Genomic DNA, 18,181 nt, shown 5'->3' with positions numbered 1-18,181 from the left:
ACAGCTTGTCAGGAAGCCTCAATACACATGTATGCAGATGACACAATCCTATATGCACAAAGCCATAGCCTCTCTGACCTTCAACACATACTTCAGTCTGACTTTTTGAGACTCGAAAACTGGATTTCCCAAAACAAACTGTTTTTAAACACTGACAAGACTGTAACAATGGTGTTTGGGACCAAGACTACATTTTTAAAGCTTCCAGCGACTGAGCTCCAGATTACAACCAACACTAACACCACCCTAACTCCTGTTACTAGTTTTAAATACCTGGGCATATGGTTTGACTCCCACTTAACATTCGGGATGCACATTAATACCCTGACAACCAAGACCTATGTCAAACTAGGGGTACTTTACAGAAACAAATCCTCCCTAAGTCTCCTGGTCAGAAAACGTATCGCACAGCAGATGCTAATGCCAATTATGGATTATGGAGACATAGTATATGGTTCGGCACCTCAAACCCACCTTACAAACTTAACACCCTCTACAACTCAATTTGTCGATTTGTTCTCCAATGCAACTATAACACACATCACTGTGAAATGATCAAAGAACTAGATTGGTCATCACTCGAGTTTAGGCGCAAAGTTCACCTTTCCTGTCTTGCCTTCAAATTCTTTATAGGCAAGCTACCCAGCTACCTGAACAAGCTCCTCATCCCTACCACATGCAGCACCTATCACCTGAGATCAGAGTCCAAAAGACTGTTCATGGTCCCATCCTTCTCTTACCGTGCACCCCAAAACTGGAATAACCTACCAGAGACTCTTACATCCACCACCAGTCTAAATTCTTTCAAATCTAAGGCTGTCTCACATTTTAATCTGGTCTGTAACTGTTTCATACGTCCATAATATATATTTTCTTTAACTGTGCATGCAATGTCTTGTATATAATGTATACCCTGCTCATTATGTAACTGTATTTGTAAACATTTATTATTTGTCTTAACTCTGTGCCCAGGACATACTTGAAAACGAGAGGTAACTCTCAATGTATTACTTCCTGGTAAAATATTTTATAAATAAATAAATAATTGTACTATTGTAAGTGGTATAGGACTGTTTATTACAGTAGCACTGCATACTTTACTGCAGTCAGAACTTTTTTTTTCTACATCTGCCTTCTCCCATTCAACATTTCCTAGATATCCCATTTAGAAATAATTGTATGTTTATTTCTCCTTTTTTCCCATTTTTGGGAGAGCTCTGCAGTTTTAATTAGATGTAAACCAGCAGTCACAATGTCTTACAGGCCATCCTTGACAGAAAGAAATAATCATGTGTCAAGCTCCAGTTCTACAGAATTTCAATGGCCATCTTACCAACATTTGCAATGTAGAGAGGCAGCCAGTAAAGGAATGTGTAACTGACCAGTTTTGCAAACAGCAAACACAGAGCAAATTCCACCACTCCCTGCAAAGAAGAAGATACATTATTAAGCAGTGGAGATGATCTGATTATACAAGAAATAAAATAAAATATTAAAATCTCCATAATACACAACATAAAAAGTAACCAATTCACAATTGAAATGAGCATTTCCTGTTGCCAGTTTAAAACAATGCAGCAGTTCCTTGCCTATACAACAATGCAATTAGCCAAGCTGTGGATCGATCCGTTCTACCATGATCAATCGGTGAAGATTTTGCTTCCCAGAGCATCCAATATGGCTGCCTATTTCAAAAGAGGAAGTGCTGTGGCTTCCTAAATAGTTGCTAAAGAAACTCAAGGAAGCTTAATGCAATAAAAATAATTAAAAAGAGCATAAAGAATGTTTTTTTTAAATACATGCAGTACGTAATGTCTAATACTACACAACTGATTAATAAAAAAATAAAAAACACAATTTTTAATGAAATGTTGCTTGAATTAGTAAGTCATTTTTTGTTGTTGAATTTTCCAAATCGTGTCCTGATGTAGCCAGCTTGATTGTTCCCTCTAGGGCAGGGGTCTGCAACCTCTCAAGGTAGAACAGCCATTTTATAAAAATATCTTTCTCCAAAATATTCCGAGAGCCGCAACACACGCATGGATATTACACACCCACAAACACATACATATACTGTACACACACATAGGTATATACTGTATAAGCATTAACATCCGACAAAATATGAGGGAATAAAATTCATCTTACAATAAGAAGTCCCATTTATCGAGTTGTTTTCATTGTTTTTCTGTGCAAAACAGTGTCATTTACAAATACACAATACATACATACACTACCCTCCCCAAAAAACACCTCCACCCCCTCAAATACACATACACCGCAGCCACCGGCAGGACAGTGAGGGAGAGAGGCAGCAGCTGGGGGTCGGCAACCTGCAGAGAGCCGCATGTAGGAGCGGAAAGAGTTGCATACAACTCAGGAGCTGCAGATTACCTACCACTGCTCTAGGGAATAGGACTGGAAATGTTGTGATATTCAGATCCTTAATTGTCATTGAATCCTATGGAAACTCTGTGATATTTTGAATTATAACAAGATATGTTGCGTTATCATTAGGACCAATGAGGCTGTCAAAATCTGTACATGGAGAATTGTAAGCAACATCTACTCACAGGAATTCGAAGGGCTCCTAAAAAACTGATGGCATGTGGGTGTTCCACGATGATGTCTGGCTCGTTCCCAGATTCATTAATGATGCACTCTCTGGACTGGCTGTTGAACATGCCTTCTGTGCTGTTAGTTGGCACTTGAGTGTTTTCCAAGTCTTCCTTTGACTCTTCCTACAATTAAGATATACAGTACTTTTACTTTTCAGGAAAACAATGTTTTTTCCCTTCTCATTGTATTTTTTGTAGAATACATATGATTTCTAAACCAAGGTCCAAAAAGCTCTGTTAAACACATTTAGGATATCTTGAAATTGGCACAGAATCATGTTGAGCCCTCTGTCAGATATATTTATATGTATACTGGCTATACATTGGTACTTGACTGGTATAGTAGTAGTAGGTATGGTATAGGAAAGTGTAGGCTCTTGTTACCAATGCATTTCTAATGTAGATTCCCAGGAAATCATGAAACAAAGCATAATACTTATTTACCATCCTGTGTTCTGAAAATCATAAAAAGCTCAATAAGCTCCTTGGGCTACTAAAGGGTGATAAACTTTAGCTCAAATGAATGGGAGTTAGGGCATGCTAAAGCTTAGCTCCATTTGTTGAATCTGGACAGGCACCAATGTGTTACTTCCTGGTAAAACATTTTATAAATAAATTCAAATAAATAAATACATTTTTCACAGCTAAAGGATTATGTGAAATAAAATTGCTGTCATCAGAAATGGGGATACATACATTCTGCTGTGGAGTGGTGCAGCCAACATCATCTGGATCTGCAAGAAATATATCTCTGTTTAATACTCATCAGAATAGCAGACTAGGGTTATACAAATATTCTACTATACTTTAGTCAATCTCTTCCCCTCCTCCCTCCCCCATATTGTACATTTACTGCTTGTGCATTGAATTTTATTACGGTTCAAATAAATTTGGAGTATTTTAGTGAGTGGCTAAAACATCTAAACAATTATGTTGACTTTTGAATCTTTCTCCTTTAAAACTGTCACACTTTAAAAAAACATCTTCTTGCCCTTCTCAAGTGATTATTCATTCAGGAGATACAGTATGAGCAGTTGAAATATTACGTTTCTGGGAGATCAAAATGGTTGTCTCCCCAGAGTCTATTACAGTCTGAGGTGCCACTATAGACTAACGAAACAATTATTTTAAAAGCCCCTCCAGGAGCCTATATGAGTTTGACAAGTATAATGCTTTTACCTGCTCTCTATTAATTTTTTTGTGTTAAAAAAATATGATTCTTTCCATCTCTACGATGGACACTCAATTTTAACTTCCCCTATACATAATACTGTACATCCAAATACTTATATCTTCTGAATGAGAATGCACTAAGCACTAACTATAGCCAATAGCTGAATTACTCCAAGGGGTCTTACTTAATTCCATCATATCCCTCTTGAGAAACAAAGTTACGCTTACATTTTGCAGTGTATTGTATAGCTATTTGTGAATTGTCTTCCACTATAGGTTCTTATAGTCCATTTAAAGAAGAAACGTTGTTTCTGTAACAAAGCTTCAAGGTTTCGAAAGCTTTGTATGCTATAATTAACCGATGAAGAATTATCAGTCTAAAACCAATCTACACTTTTTCAGAACCAATTATTGGCTACTAGAAATACAGTATGAGCTTTGAAATGTCATACAAAGCACTGAAAGCTATGGTACTGTAGTAATTCACTTAGGCTGCATATCTGAAACAGACCACTTAATACAATTAACTTCACATTTCAATATAGGCCTTAGCAGAAACTAAGAAAAGGATAATAAACCACTTACATTCAATGAGGAAAAAGAAGCAGATGATGCCCATGATAGCGATTATAACTCCAGGGACAATGAAAGACAGGCCCCAGGACGATGTAACCCAAACACCTGCTATTAATGACCCTAATATATTTCCAACTGCAGTGTGGGAATTCCATATACCCATAATAAGACCTCTCCTGTAATTGGAATACAAAAAAATTACTAATAAAAAAAAGACAGTTGATGCTTAATGGTCATTTACTGAATTTTGGTTTAAAGCAGCAAAACATGTAGAATTGCGCAATATATTATTATTATTATCTTCATTACAGGATTGAAGCAGGGGGTCTCCAGAGCTGAACTGTGTTAATTTCAGTTTCGGAGACCCCCTGCTTCCAGAGATACTTACCTCAGTAGGGGGTGCCAGTACCTTTGTGGAGTTTAAATGTCCTGGTCAAGGGGGCCAATAGGAATCTGCCAGGGTTGATGTCACAGCTTCTTATTGGCCCGCGTGACATGGGACATGTAATTGCCATTATTTCATTAGGCACATATTTCCATGTCTGCAGATATCGGCACCGCTACGGAGGTAAGTATCTCGGGAGGCAGGGGAAATTACCAAAGTTCAGCTCCGGAGACCCCCTGCTACAAATCTGTAATTTAAAAAATGTCAAAATCTAAATCGTGCAGTGCTACATATTGTGCTTCTTTAAGGATAACCTACACCAGTGGTGGTCCACATGATATACTTCTAGGGCCGCAAGTAAGTGAATTTTAAGCTTTGAGATCACTGAGCCTATTCAAATACAGGCGCTGTAACTGCCCACTCTAACCAGGCTTGTATTTAGCAAATTACACAAGTCTTATAAATATTTTAACATATCAATGTTTTTGTCTATCGTTACACCTACATCAGGACAGATGTATCTTATTAGAACATTGTGTACTATGTTGTAAGTTTCAGGACAACAACATAAAAGTGATAATACACTTACTTTCCTTTGCCAAACCAGTTTCCCATGCAGGCAACCACTGAAGGCCAACCTGTGGTCTGAACCAAACCATTACAAATCTGTAAGGAAAACAATTGCACATGGTTACTTTTTGTATTTTTAACCATTGTATTGGGACCCTAGGCCCAAGAATGTATTAATCAGAAAAAAGTAGGATGACCAGAATTAAAAAAAAAAAAACTAAAGTAAAAAAAATGTTTTATAATAAAGTGGGGTTTTTTTAAGTAAAACTAAATTAATTAAAATAGTTCTAACAAAGAAAAATATTTTAAAATGATGATGCTTTTCAAATATTAGCTAAGGCTATAAGACAAAAAAAGTTTGAGAACCAATGTTTTACTCATAGTATACATACAGTTGATAAGTATGTATGCATCTCTTCATTTGCATAGCACCCTTCATGTATTCTTCATAGCAGTGTTAACAAAAATAACATGAGATGTAATGTAATACATAATTGGAATAAGTGTTTCAAACATAAAAGTCAATATTAGGAAAATGAGTCCATGCCACAAAGAGCTTACAATCTAAGTGATAGAGACAGCACGAAATCAATGAGACTACAATTTGAGAATCTAAGGCCTCGTTCAGGGTGCCAGCTGCAGGACTCGGAGGGAGGGCGGGAGGGAGGCAGTGCTGCAGTTTGCTGGGCGATCTGTGTTTATCCCCCAGCAGACTTTTCAGCGTTGGGGAGGGGGCGGGGTTACACACAGCAGGGTAAGTATCGAGGTTGCAGTCATGAAATCATTCTGAAGAATGATTTCATTGGCTGCCTAGGTCCCTGTGACGCTGCTGCAGCTCCAAAAAACGAAATTTTCGTTTGTTGAAACTGTTGTCAGCTTCAACTCCTGGCCTCGGAGACAGGGCGGTTGCTACCCTGACAACCAGTATTCAAATTGAATACTTTGTTTCTCACGGTAGCACGCACGGCAGCACACCCTCCCTCCGAAGCCAGCACCCTGAACGAGGCCTAAGGCAAGAGGAAGACAATTTCTAATGTAAGATGAGTCTGTCGATATGTAACAATTCCCCTGACTGCACTATTAAAGGAAATGCACTTACATAATTAGTTAGTTATTGGCAAGAGAAAGTTTACTTATGCATAGCAGGGGGTCTCTGGAGAAGATGGTAACTTTTTCAAGAGTAATTTTCTCACAAAGAATATAGTCAGGAAGTTTTGATACCTGGTCCAGATTCCTATAATAGTGCTAGCAGAGTAGAAGCAGGGATACCCTTTGCTACTGAGCAAGACAATGAGAAGTCGATTATTTTGTAGAAACGTGATACTGCATGTGTTCTACATCTCGTTTCTGCTAAGTAAAATGTTGTAAAATGTTTATTTAAACTCCAGTTTATTATTCGTGTTCGGCGGAGACCTACTTCTCATGGTCTCACAATAATGTATAAGCTAAAACAAATAAGTTGATGGGAGACAGGTCATGACTAGGTCATATAAGAGAACCAGAAAGGGCTTTGTAATAGAATATATGTAACATACCAAGCTATCGAATTTTGCAGAGGAGAGATTATTGAAGCAATGAATAAAAATGAATGCAATCTTCTAAATATACTGTGATCCCATTGGGAATTATATTGGTAATGTTATCTTTAACACATCAGTATAGACCGTTCACTCAGATTCTTATCTCTCTGTAGCATGCTAGACAGCTATATTTGGATCTTTAGCATGTTACATGTAATCCCTGTATACTCCCAAAGAAAATAACAGGTTTGCTACTGTTGGACTTTGTAGTATGGAACCCTCATAACAGAGGCTGAGTAAGACCTGGTGTGTAACTGGTATGTTGCATTTCTGCATAAAAGGGGTAATGTTCAGTATGAGCCTAGGCCAGGAGTCAGCGACTGGCTCTTTCCGCACCTACATGCGGATCTCCTCCATCCGAATGTTGATCCCCAACTAATGCCTCTCGCTCTCACTGTCTTGCCGGTGGCTGAGGGGTGGGGTGGCCTGGCCGGTGCTGTTCGGGCCTCTTGTTGCTGCCGGGCATGTCCCCAGCTGCTGGCCTGCCTCTCTCCTGCACTGTTCTCTCATCCGATGTGCAATAAAAAAAATGTGCACCGCAACTTCCAGCGTGCACAAACGTCACAGAGAGCCGGTGTGAAACAGTGTAGGAGAGCGGCAGGCCAGCAGCTAGGGAGATACCCGGCGGCAACAAGAGACCCGACTACAGCGACGGCCGGGCCCCGGATTGTCTAGATCAGGGTGCTTTATCCTCATCATATTGGCGCAACCTATTCTATTAACCCTACTTGTGTTCTATGCTTATACAAAATCTACTTTGAGAAACGTCTTCGTACATTATCAGACTCTCTTTTCCTTCAGCTACTTAAATAGGTATATGCCGTCTATGCCGATTCCTAATCTTTTATGCTGTAGCATGCTGGAGACATTTTCCTTTTTTGGGATTGTAAAATATGCATTAAGCTGGAATAGTGCTGATTGAGACACTATTGCATGGAGACTTCCCTACTTGTCTTTAATGATCGTCACTATTGCAGTTTAATAAAAAAAAAGAAACCTGATAGTTTCGGTTTCCTCCCAGAAAAAAATACAGTGTTTGCCATGATCACCTATCAACTAGATGTCTAACAATACATTAAAAACTGAATACCCTTAAAAGTATTTAGTCTTTGCATTTGGATAATTAATATGCATCCATTTGCTATTTATTGAAATTCTTACATTTCCTTAGTAAAATACAGATTGATAAACCTGCACGTGGGATTTCTTTTATTGGATCTAGATCAAACAATAAGCTAAAAGCACTTATAAGCTGTCAGTGATAGAAAAAAAAGTCAGCTGCATGAAATTCATTTTGAAGAGCTTCTGGAATCACTAATAAAGTCTTCAGGAACCAGAGTTTGAGAACTGCCCTGTTCTGAGATTCCCTTTTTTCTTGACCAGAACATTCATCAGAAATGATCAGCCTGCCAGCTCTTCGAAGTGTTTAAATTATATTTAGAAAATTCATACCTGAATTACTACAAAATACCAGAGAGAGTGAATTTTCCAGAAGTATCCCAGGCCCAATAGAGATGTGAATAATCCACTAAGTACCATCCCACATGATAAGTAGTACCGCAAAGGAAGACGCTCTCCAAAAATGCCACTGAAAAGAAAAGGAGAAATATATATATTCTGTGTTGCTGAAGTATTATGGAAACATAGTCTCTTCCGTGTATCCAGGGGTAATGGAAATCTGCACTTTTATAACCACTATCTCAAATTGGCGGGTGATTTTTTTTTTTTTTTTGCAAACAAATGTATTTATTGTGATATTTGAATTAATGGCAGTTCGTATCCCAATGATTAGGATAGGAACTACCATTAGTTCGAATATCACAATCAGGTCCGCCAACAGAAATCATGGCGCCGAGGACAAATTAAAGGAGCAGCCCCCCCCCCCAACCCATAGAGGACCTACCACGAAAAAATATTTTTTAGAGCTCAACTTTAACTTAACTGTTTTTTTCTTATTGTAATATGGAATAAAACATTACAATGCAATTTGTTTATTTTTATATTTTCAACAAAAGACAAAGATACCCAATGCTACATCCTATGTGATAAAAGGCCTGGGGAGATTCAGTATGGGCCTGGGGGGACAGGGTTAAGTATGGGCCTTTGGGGGGGAGGGGGTTAAGTATGGACCGGGGGGGGGGGGGGGGGTTAAGTATGGGTGGGTGACTGACTGCCTGCTGCCTGCCTGGGTGGGCGACTGCCTTTCCATAGCCTAATTAGCCAAGTGTGGCTAATAGTGATTTAGGGCATTAACCCCTCCTCCCCTTCCCAAAATACATGTTTAAAAAAAAAAAAAAAAACCCCATCTATTTCAGGTTGGTTTAGCTTATCTTGCCTACGTTTATAATGGCCAGTAGATTGGCCATTATATAGATACTGTAGGAAAGATAGGGCTAACGCCAGCCTGGAGAGGCGAAAAAATATTAGCAGTCTTTCTGCCATTAATCCCGTTCTGATAAATATTGGAAAGTGATGAATAGCAATAAATAGCAAAAATGCGTGCAACAGGGACTTATCACTGTTGAGAAAAACTGGTCTCTAAATCCAGCAGTGTGCTGGTTAATTGCACAGGCAATTGACCAGACCCAACCTGGCTGATTAAGACTGTTAAAAAAGCCTGTTATGAGAAACAGGAAGAAGATTTCCTTAGCCCACAACCAGGGCTGACCAGAGGAATAGATGTCTTGAGCTGCAGAAGGACTGTATGCTGATAGCAAGACAAGGGGACCAGACCTATATCTGGACACAGACATTGCCATAGCACACAAGGGTGCTGAACCAGGAGAGCAGAGAGGCGTTCCCTTACAGCTACAACAAACAGTTAAGATACTTTCTTCCTGGACTGTTGTATATCTATATGTATATATGTTTGGGGGTGGTAACTAGCTTAGCTACCTACCCTGTTAGAGAGGGACGGAGTAAAAGTGTAGATATTCTCCAAAGCGGAGTAGGCCTTTATTTTGTTCATTTTTAATGTTTTTGCCTTGCTAAAGGAACAAGCGCAATAAAGCCTCATTTTAGTTTCACCTTAAAAACGGTCTCCTTTGCATACCTCTGCACACATCTCTTACAATGCGGTATTTGGCCTCTTTTATAATCTGATCTGATATTTTAACGGACCTTATAAAAAGTGCGTTATTTTGGTCAATGCTATGTTGATTTATTGCAATATAAAATGAATGCACTTTTTTTGCCGATAATACGGCATTTTCTCGTTACTGCAGTTTGATGTATCCAGGCCTTTGACAGGAGCAGAATATTTAACATGCAGTAACAGAAACAAAAGAAATATAAGTGAAACAGCTACCAAGGTTTTACATTGTTTACAAACCTTACCAAAGATGTTAAAAATTCATTTTAGAATTTACAGCACGCTAATCTATTTTTAAAAGGCATCAATTACTAATCGCCGTTTAGCTTCCCTTTAAAAACATACCACTGACATTAGTTTACCTATAAACTATATAAATAACTCAAGATGAAAATAAACCTTTATTTCAGCTATGACAAACATATGGTAAACAATAATACAAAACAGTGGGACCCCCCGGCACTATGTCTGCACTTTACCCTTGAAGTGAAAGTAGCTCGTTCCCAGCCCCAGTAGAGGTTTTTTTTGTAGGAGTCACAGGTATGGTAGTAGACACTACGGCCTTGATTCTTATTTTAGAAACTTCCCTTTAAAGTTAATACATACATTTTGGAGTTCTTCGAGGTAAAGAGTGTCTTAGGGAGACACTGCAATTTAGTAGAGGCCATTGTAGGCCATAACAGGTCACATTTTTAAACGTTTCTTCCGGGGACAGAGTTATTCAATATCTTTAATATAACCTGCTGTATTACTCTAAATTTGATAGCGACTGAATCCGCTGATTGAGAAAGGATTCAATAAACCAGTTTAGGAGCAAGAGTGCTTAACAAGCTGTGTCCAAGAATGGTATAAAAAGGATTAAGCAGGCTTTACCTATTATTTTACAACGTATTCATTTCATAGCCTGAAATGTCATAAATAATACTAATTTAAAAAGCGGTCAGGTTGCAGAAACCTTTGCCATGATTGATATGGGCATCATGGCAACAGGATGTAAGCTTCAGTCCAGCAGTCTGACTAGAGGGTGAGTGTGACTCATTAACTAGTTTGTGTAGTAATATAGTCACACAAATGATTATAAGTTTAATGACTATAATTCACGAGCTGGCTCATAGAATGCCACAGTGTTAATCTCCATGATTATTGTGTGCCAACAACGTAATTTGTGTTGGAACATGCCACGATCATTTAACCTATTGCCTGAAGTAGGTGGATATGGAACTAATTGGTCCACACCCTTCTTAGTAAAAAAAGGTTAATGATCTTGAACATAAATTTGTTTTAATTAATCTCATTTTAAAAGTATGCCTTTGAAATACTCTGCCAGGTGATACAGTAACTTGAAAGACAGAGGCTTTGTTCTGGTTCGCTCCAACGGTCTTTTAACTCCTTCACACATAGGGCCTAAAACACATTGCAGTGAATTGCTGGCAACATCAGGTCCAATGGCTTTCAATGTGCGTTCCCACAAAGCAACACATACAGCATCAAAGACAAAGTACTCTCACAAAACCAAGTTCTGTTCATCTCAAGGAACAAAAAATGATTGCCAGACAGGAAGCTGGCAATCCCATTCTTGGAACACCCAAAAGACAGAAAATGTAAAAGGTATTATTTCTGTAAGAAAAATAATAATATATCAGAACAAGAATATGTGATTTCAGGTAAGTCTTCTTATGTAAATCAATATTGTATGCATACACTTACCCAATAAGTAAGTCACCTATTTTCCCTGGAGGTCAGTAAACATAGAAATCCAACAGAGACAATCAGGCACTGTCTGGGATAGTTAGTTCACATACCTCGGGCCAATTTGAGGCCATGAAGCTCCTTACAGCCTCTGAACAAAGCCTACTAACATTCACCAACAGGTAACTAAAACAGCCGTATTGTAAGCTCTTGAAAGAGCACTGGGAATAGTATCTTAGTATATCAATCATATAGCATATATATATATATATATATATATATATATATAGTGTACTTCCTTACCGGGATGAAGTATAAGTGGCTTCAGCATAAACAGTTGGGGAGAGTTGGTGAGTAATGGACCTACCCAGCGAGTATTTGAAATACAGTAACTTACCCTCCCATGAAAGCTAGGGTTACCCTCCCATGAAAGCTAGTGTTGAAGGTCTGATCAATACCTCTCTTGTATTAGCCGGTGGGAAGCTATGCTTACTCCTACTATTCACTGCCTCTCCGTCTGGTAACTTTGCACTCTGTCAGCTATTTGGCAGTCCGTATGTCTCATTGGCATCCCTCCAATCATGAATTCAGCAAAAAAGTTGAAGTATCAGTGGTAAATTGCGGACCCGAGGAATATATGGAAAAAGTAACTCACCAGATATTTATGAGGCTTTTTGGATTTTTTTGTTGGGTACACCAATACCCAAAGGACTCAATACTGATTGGGACCTACAACATTGTTTATAATCCACATGCTCAGTAACTCTGTAGTACGTATTTATACAATACAGTACTCAATGTCTCTATTCTATTCCATTCTGGGTGTCCCAACCTTTGGTAGGCTATTTTGCCACACTAAATACACTAATTTCTGATGCAATTGAGTTATTGGCTGTTCATATCTATTTCTATATAGAAATTGACGACTGTATAATCCTGTATAACATTTGTATCTTTATGCATGATATGGTTACATAGTTAAATAGTAGACTAGGTTGAAAAAAGACATACATCCATCAAATTCAACCTATGCTAAATTTGTATTGCTTTTGTTCATTTGCAACTCTGTGTGTGAACCTTGGTGCCACATCTGAAGTTCTTTTGTATAGACTAAAATAATATGATCTCAAATCCTTTTGTTTTTAACATGTGTTTATGAACAACTATTTATTTATTTTTTTAACTCAACACACGCGTTTATAATATCAAGGTTGGGTGATATGATTACCATTCTTGATAGTTATGTCACTATTATAACAATCTATTTAGTGTTTATCATTGATACAATGCATCTCCTTGAACTGTTCATACTTACTGTTCTGATTTATACAGGGTTCAACAGGAGTGGTTTATTCTATAGGGATTGAATGCTTATGTATCTTTACTACACGATATAACCAATCACATGAATTACCCTCGTTCTATGTAATGTTGCTCTTGTGCAGTGGTTATTATTCCACCATGAACAGCACCGTAAATACCTGTTGATAAAACATGTTTTCTACTATTTGCAGTATCAATAGATGTAGCCTTAGCAATTAGTTAAAGGATAGCTTTATGTTAAAGGATTGATTTTTTTGCTTCTTTGATAAAGCGCCTCCACGGCGTTTTAATTCGTGTGTTTGTCTTTTTGGCTTATATGCCTAATAAATAGTTATTTTTTGCCCCTGCTCTTTGCTCTCTTTTTTGGCAGTACTCTACCTTCCATTTCCATTTTACTTTGAACAACCTATTGGTATAGAAGCACGCTCCGGTACATGCAGAGCAGCTGTTCCATTCTGAGGATTTTCTCCAGAGCTGCTGAGTGGATCCGGTTTCCAGCCAGTGTGAGGTCGGCGCTCCAGTCCCTTACCTGTACATCAGAAGAGGATTACAGCTGACGGAGACGACCTTTGCGGAGGAGAGGATCGCCCTCCGTCTTCCCATCAGCCACCACCCCCTCCACAGCACTGGGCAGCAACATCGCGGGAGGATCGCTAGGCACCCGGTAAGGCAGCGGGAGGCTCTGCTTGCAGGTCTCTACTACCATCAGCTTGCCCTTCTATACCGGGTGGCCGTCCCCGCAGCCCGAGCGAGGAGGGATTACTCCCTCTGAACCCCGTTTGCCCGGGGGAGTGGACCATCGGTTTGGATTGAGGGTTACCCCGGCGGAGTAAAAGTGAGGTGGGGGCTACACCGACCTCACACACACCATCGGCCATTACTCACGGGACACTCATTGCCTGATTCTTTATGCATACCGGCTTTTGAAATGCTATTTTAATTAGGTTATATTAAACAGGACTTTGCAGTATTTGCAGCATCAGCTTGGGGGCTCCCCCCTTTTTTTCTCTGGATTTTTTTGCTACATCGAGATGCATTGATAGGGTAATCACAAATTATGGGGGAACAAACTCAAGATACACATCACTGTGATTTGTATTATTAAGAACTATAGATGGCATTTCTACAGAATCATGACCATTAGTACAAATAACAACATGGTTTAAATTGATTTAGCAATTCAATGACAATAGTGTTTACTGCATTATTACAGGTGTTCATACAGTATAGGTTTTTTTTTTTATTTGAATGATGACATGAAATGTATTCTTTTTCTATTCAACACTTATTGACATCAACCAGGCCTTGCTACTAACTGATTTTATCAGTTTGTTTGTTATCAGTTTGTTTGTTAATTACGTGGGGAGGGAATAATAGCTTTTCCTCACCCTCGGTACTCCTTGAGAAAGTGCCTATCGGAATGGGCCGCCGACAGGGGGGAGAGTTGGGGCAGTTGTCCCGGGGCCGGAGGCTGCCCCAACTGTCAATGCCGGTAGCCTTCCCCCCCCCCCCCGCAGCTGTCCCGACTGCAAGCTCCATGTCTGGTTGTCAGGCCTCAGATCCCCCCCCACCAGGCGCCTCTCTACGCTGTTGTTGCGGCCTCCCATGTAGGACCCGCCCCTATGCCGGAAGTTCGGTGACTTGAGTGCACTGCACAGAAGGCACGCGTGCGATGTGCAGGGGAGGAGGGGATGTGAGGTGCAAAGGGGGTTTAGAAGATGCAGGGGGGGGGTTAGGAGGTGCAGGGGGGGTTAGGAGGTGAGGGGGGTAAGGAGGTGAGGGGGGGGTTAGGAGGTTTAGGGGGGATTAGGAGGTTTAGGGGGGGGTTAGGAGGTGCAGGGGGGGTTAGGAGGTGCAGGGGGGGGTTAGGAGGTGCAGGGGGGGTTAGGAGGTGCAGGGGGGGGTTAGGAGGTGCAGGGGGGGGTTAGGAGGTGCAGGGGGGGTTAGGAGGTGCAGGGGGGGTTAGGAGGTGCAGGGGGGGTTAGGAGGTGCAGGGGGGGTTAGGAGGTGCAGGGGGGGTTAGGAGGTGCAGGGGGGGTTAGGAGGTGCGGGGGGGGTTAGGAGGTGCAGGGGGGGTTAGGAGGTGCGGGGGGGGTTAGGAGGTGCGGGGGGGGATAGGAGGTGCGGGGGGGGATTAGGAGGTGCGGGGGGGATTAGGAGGTGCGGGGGGGATTAGGAGGTGCGGGGGGGGTTAGGAGGTGCGGGGGGGGTTAGGAGGTGCGGGGGGGGTTAGGAGGTGCGGGGGGGGTTAGGAGGTGCGGGGGGGTTAGGAGGTGCGGGGGGGGTTAGGAGGTGCGGGGGGGGTTAGGAGGTGCGGGGGGGGTTAGGAGGTGCGGGGGGGGTTAGGAGGTGCAGGGGGGGTTAGGAGGTGCAGGGGGGGTTAGGAGGTGCAGGGGGGGTTAGGAGGTGCAGGGGGGGTTAGGAGGTGCAGGGGGGGTTAGGAGGTGCAGGGGGGGTTAGGAGGTGCAGGGGGGGTTAGGAGGTGCAGGGGGGGTTAGGAGGTGCAGGGGGGGTTAGGAGGTGCAGGGGGGTTAGGAGGTGCAGGGGGGGTTAGGAGGTGCAGGGGGGGTTAGGAGGTGCAGGGGGGGTTAGGAGGTGCAGGGGGGGTTAGGAGGTGCAGGGGGGGTTAGGAGGTGCAGGGGGGTTAGGAGGGGCAGGGGGGGTTAGGAGGGGCAGGGGGGGTTAGGAGGGGCAGGGGGGGTTAGGAGGGGCAGGGGGGGTTAGGAGGGGCAGGGGGGGGGTTAGGAGGGGAAGGGGGGATGATGCGAGGGGAAGGGGGGGTGATGGAGGGGAAGGGGGGGTGATGCGAGGGGAAGGGGGGGTGATGCGAGGGGAAGGGGGCGTGATGCGAGGTGAAGGGGGGGGTGATGCGAGGGGAAGGGAGGGTGATGAGAGGGGAAGGGGGGGTGATGCGAGGTGCAAGGGGGGTGATGCGAGGTGCAAGGGGGGTGATGCAAAGGTCAGAGGGGGTGATGCAAAGGTCAGAGGGGGTGAAGCGAAGGTCAGAGGGGGTGATGCGAAGGTCAGAGGGGGTGATGCGAAGGTCAGAGGGGGTGATGCGAAGGTCAGAGGGGGTGATGCGAAGGTCAGAGGGGGTGATGCGAAGGTCAGAGGGGGTGATGCGAAGGTCAGAGGGGGTGATGCGAAGGTCAGAGGGGGTGATGCGAAGGTCAGAGGGGGTGATGCGAAGGTCAGAGGGGGTGATGCGAAGGTCAGAGGGGGTGATGCGAAGGTCAGAGGGGGTGATGCGAAGGTCAGAGAGGGTGATGCGAAGGTCAGAGGGGGTGATGCGAAGGTCAGAGGGGGTGATGCGAAGGGCAGAGGGGGTGATGCGAAGTGCAGAGGGGGTGATGCGAAGTGCAGAGGGGGTGATGCGAAGTGCAGAGGGGGTGATGCGAAGTGCAGAGGGGGTGATGCGTAGTTGAGATGGGATGATGGGAAGAGCAGAGGAGGTGATTTGGGGTGCAGGGGGGTGATGTGAGGTGCAGGTGTGTGGGGGGGGGGTGATGTGAGGTGCAGGAAAGTTGTCTGCGGTCCTGCCAGTTTGTTCGTGTTCTATGTTTTTAACCATGATTCAATAAAGTGCTTTTCTATTTCTTTCATAAATAACTGGCGATTTTCTTTTCCCATAATCCTCGGAGTCCATCTTTACCACTGATCCTTTTTCAACTTTTTTTTGTAGCATTCACCAATGCCCTGATTCCTGGGCACCCCTGTCTCTAGGCCATTCTGGTCAATGTGTGTTTATTTTTTAAAGGAAGTTGGTGTTGGAAAATACAGGCAATCTCTTTAGCCTCCATTATCTTGCACTGGATCAAGGTAGATTTTTTTTCAGGGGGAAAAATAAATGGAAATACTAACAAAAAACATCTAACTTAATGCTACCCTGAAATAATTTTCTCACAATTAATGTATTACCTTAAAAACATCCCAACTGCATAGGAGACCAGGAAGGCATTGTCCAGGGCACTAAAAAGCACTTTATAATTGGAATGATCTGAAAACAAGAAACAAAAAGGAAAAATAATTAAATCATAGGAAAGAATCATACTGTTTATAACCATTTACTTAATCTGACGTTTGCTGTAGAAGGTCACAAGGCTTCTCCTTGGAGCTTCTGACCAAATTTTACATGACTTAAGGGAGGAAACAATGGCAATTAAAAATAAAATAATTTTATCAAATAAAAGCATAATCAGTTTTACTCAACTTTTACAAAACCTAGGAAATGTAAAGTGGAATTGCACAAGCAGATACATTTAATGTACAATCCTAATTTGAATTCGGAATTGAGCATATCCTCTACCACAGGATTACAACCAGGGTTGTAATATGACAGTTAATTACAGATTAATAACAGATTGAGAAGGACTCATACGAGACATTCATTAAACTCCGATAAAGTTTCTTGGAGCTAGATTCAGTGTTCACTGCCATACAAATTCAAGGCTGTGAATGACGAATAGAGCTGCTACAGCATAGTGAATGCCAGAAAAAGGACCATAGTTATTAAGCTTCAATTGTTCAAGTCAATTGCAGTTTTCCCACAACAGTGCTGTGGTCAGCACTATCACAGCATAACGAATAAGGCCCATAATGTTCTGTTGATAAAATATTGTATATGCAAATATATGGATTTTTTTTCATAAGTATACACAGAGCCAAAATTTACTTCAGAATAATAACCGCACAATGGGATCAACAATTGGCATACTGTGGGTGCTTTTATTTATTTCAATCATTGTGCAGATATCACAAGGTTTCGGGGGCACATCAGATAATCACACCCAAAATGTGACCTCTGACGCCTGATGCTCTACGAGTGTCTCTCCTCTCGCTCCCCTCATGCATCCCTCCTCGTGCTCCCCTCCTCTCTGCATCAGAGAGACAGGAAGGGAGTTAGTGAGGAAGAAAGGGAGCATCTGGCACCTATGAGAGAATGGGTGCAGCAGCTGTAATGAAGCATACAGATCTTCTTTCCATTGACAAGCAAGGACCAGAGCGTCATGCCACCTCTACCTCAATCCCTACCTACTCCTGGGACTACATCGACTTAGTGTCGACTACATCGACTTATTGTCTCTGGGAAAGCTGCATGACCACGACTTCCCCGGCTGTGGAGGATCCGATATGGAAGCATAGACCCCCGTCCCCACTGTTCCTCGACCATGGCATA

The 18,181-nt window shown here is 42.0% G+C and overlaps 1 protein-coding gene across 4 annotated transcripts in view; it reads right to left on the bottom strand.

The window, feature by feature from the left end:
• SLC37A2 (solute carrier family 37 member 2) overlaps nt 1-18,181 on the bottom strand; it is a 65,312-nt gene that overhangs the window by 27,183 nt on the left and 19,948 nt on the right. For all 4 annotated transcript variants that reach the window (XM_075604315.1, XM_075604314.1, XM_075604312.1 and 1 more), the window contains 7 exons: nt 16,924-17,002; nt 8,355-8,490; nt 5,342-5,418; nt 4,377-4,543; nt 3,315-3,352; nt 2,574-2,741; nt 1,334-1,424 (listed from right to left, as the gene is read on the bottom strand). In XM_075604315.1, coding sequence (XP_075460430.1) covers nt 1,334-1,424; nt 2,574-2,741; nt 3,315-3,352; nt 4,377-4,543; nt 5,342-5,418; nt 8,355-8,490; nt 16,924-17,002 — 756 coding nt within the window. The remainder of the gene's footprint in view (nt 1-1,333; nt 1,425-2,573; nt 2,742-3,314; nt 3,353-4,376; nt 4,544-5,341; nt 5,419-8,354; nt 8,491-16,923; nt 17,003-18,181) is intronic.

This window comes from Ascaphus truei, chromosome 6, assembly GCF_040206685.1.
Source record: "Ascaphus truei isolate aAscTru1 chromosome 6, aAscTru1.hap1, whole genome shotgun sequence".
Classification (NCBI taxonomy): Eukaryota; Metazoa; Chordata; class Amphibia; order Anura; family Ascaphidae; genus Ascaphus; species Ascaphus truei.
The sequence above is the reverse complement of the archived record's forward strand: the minus strand, read 5'-3'. Positions and strand labels throughout refer to the sequence as shown.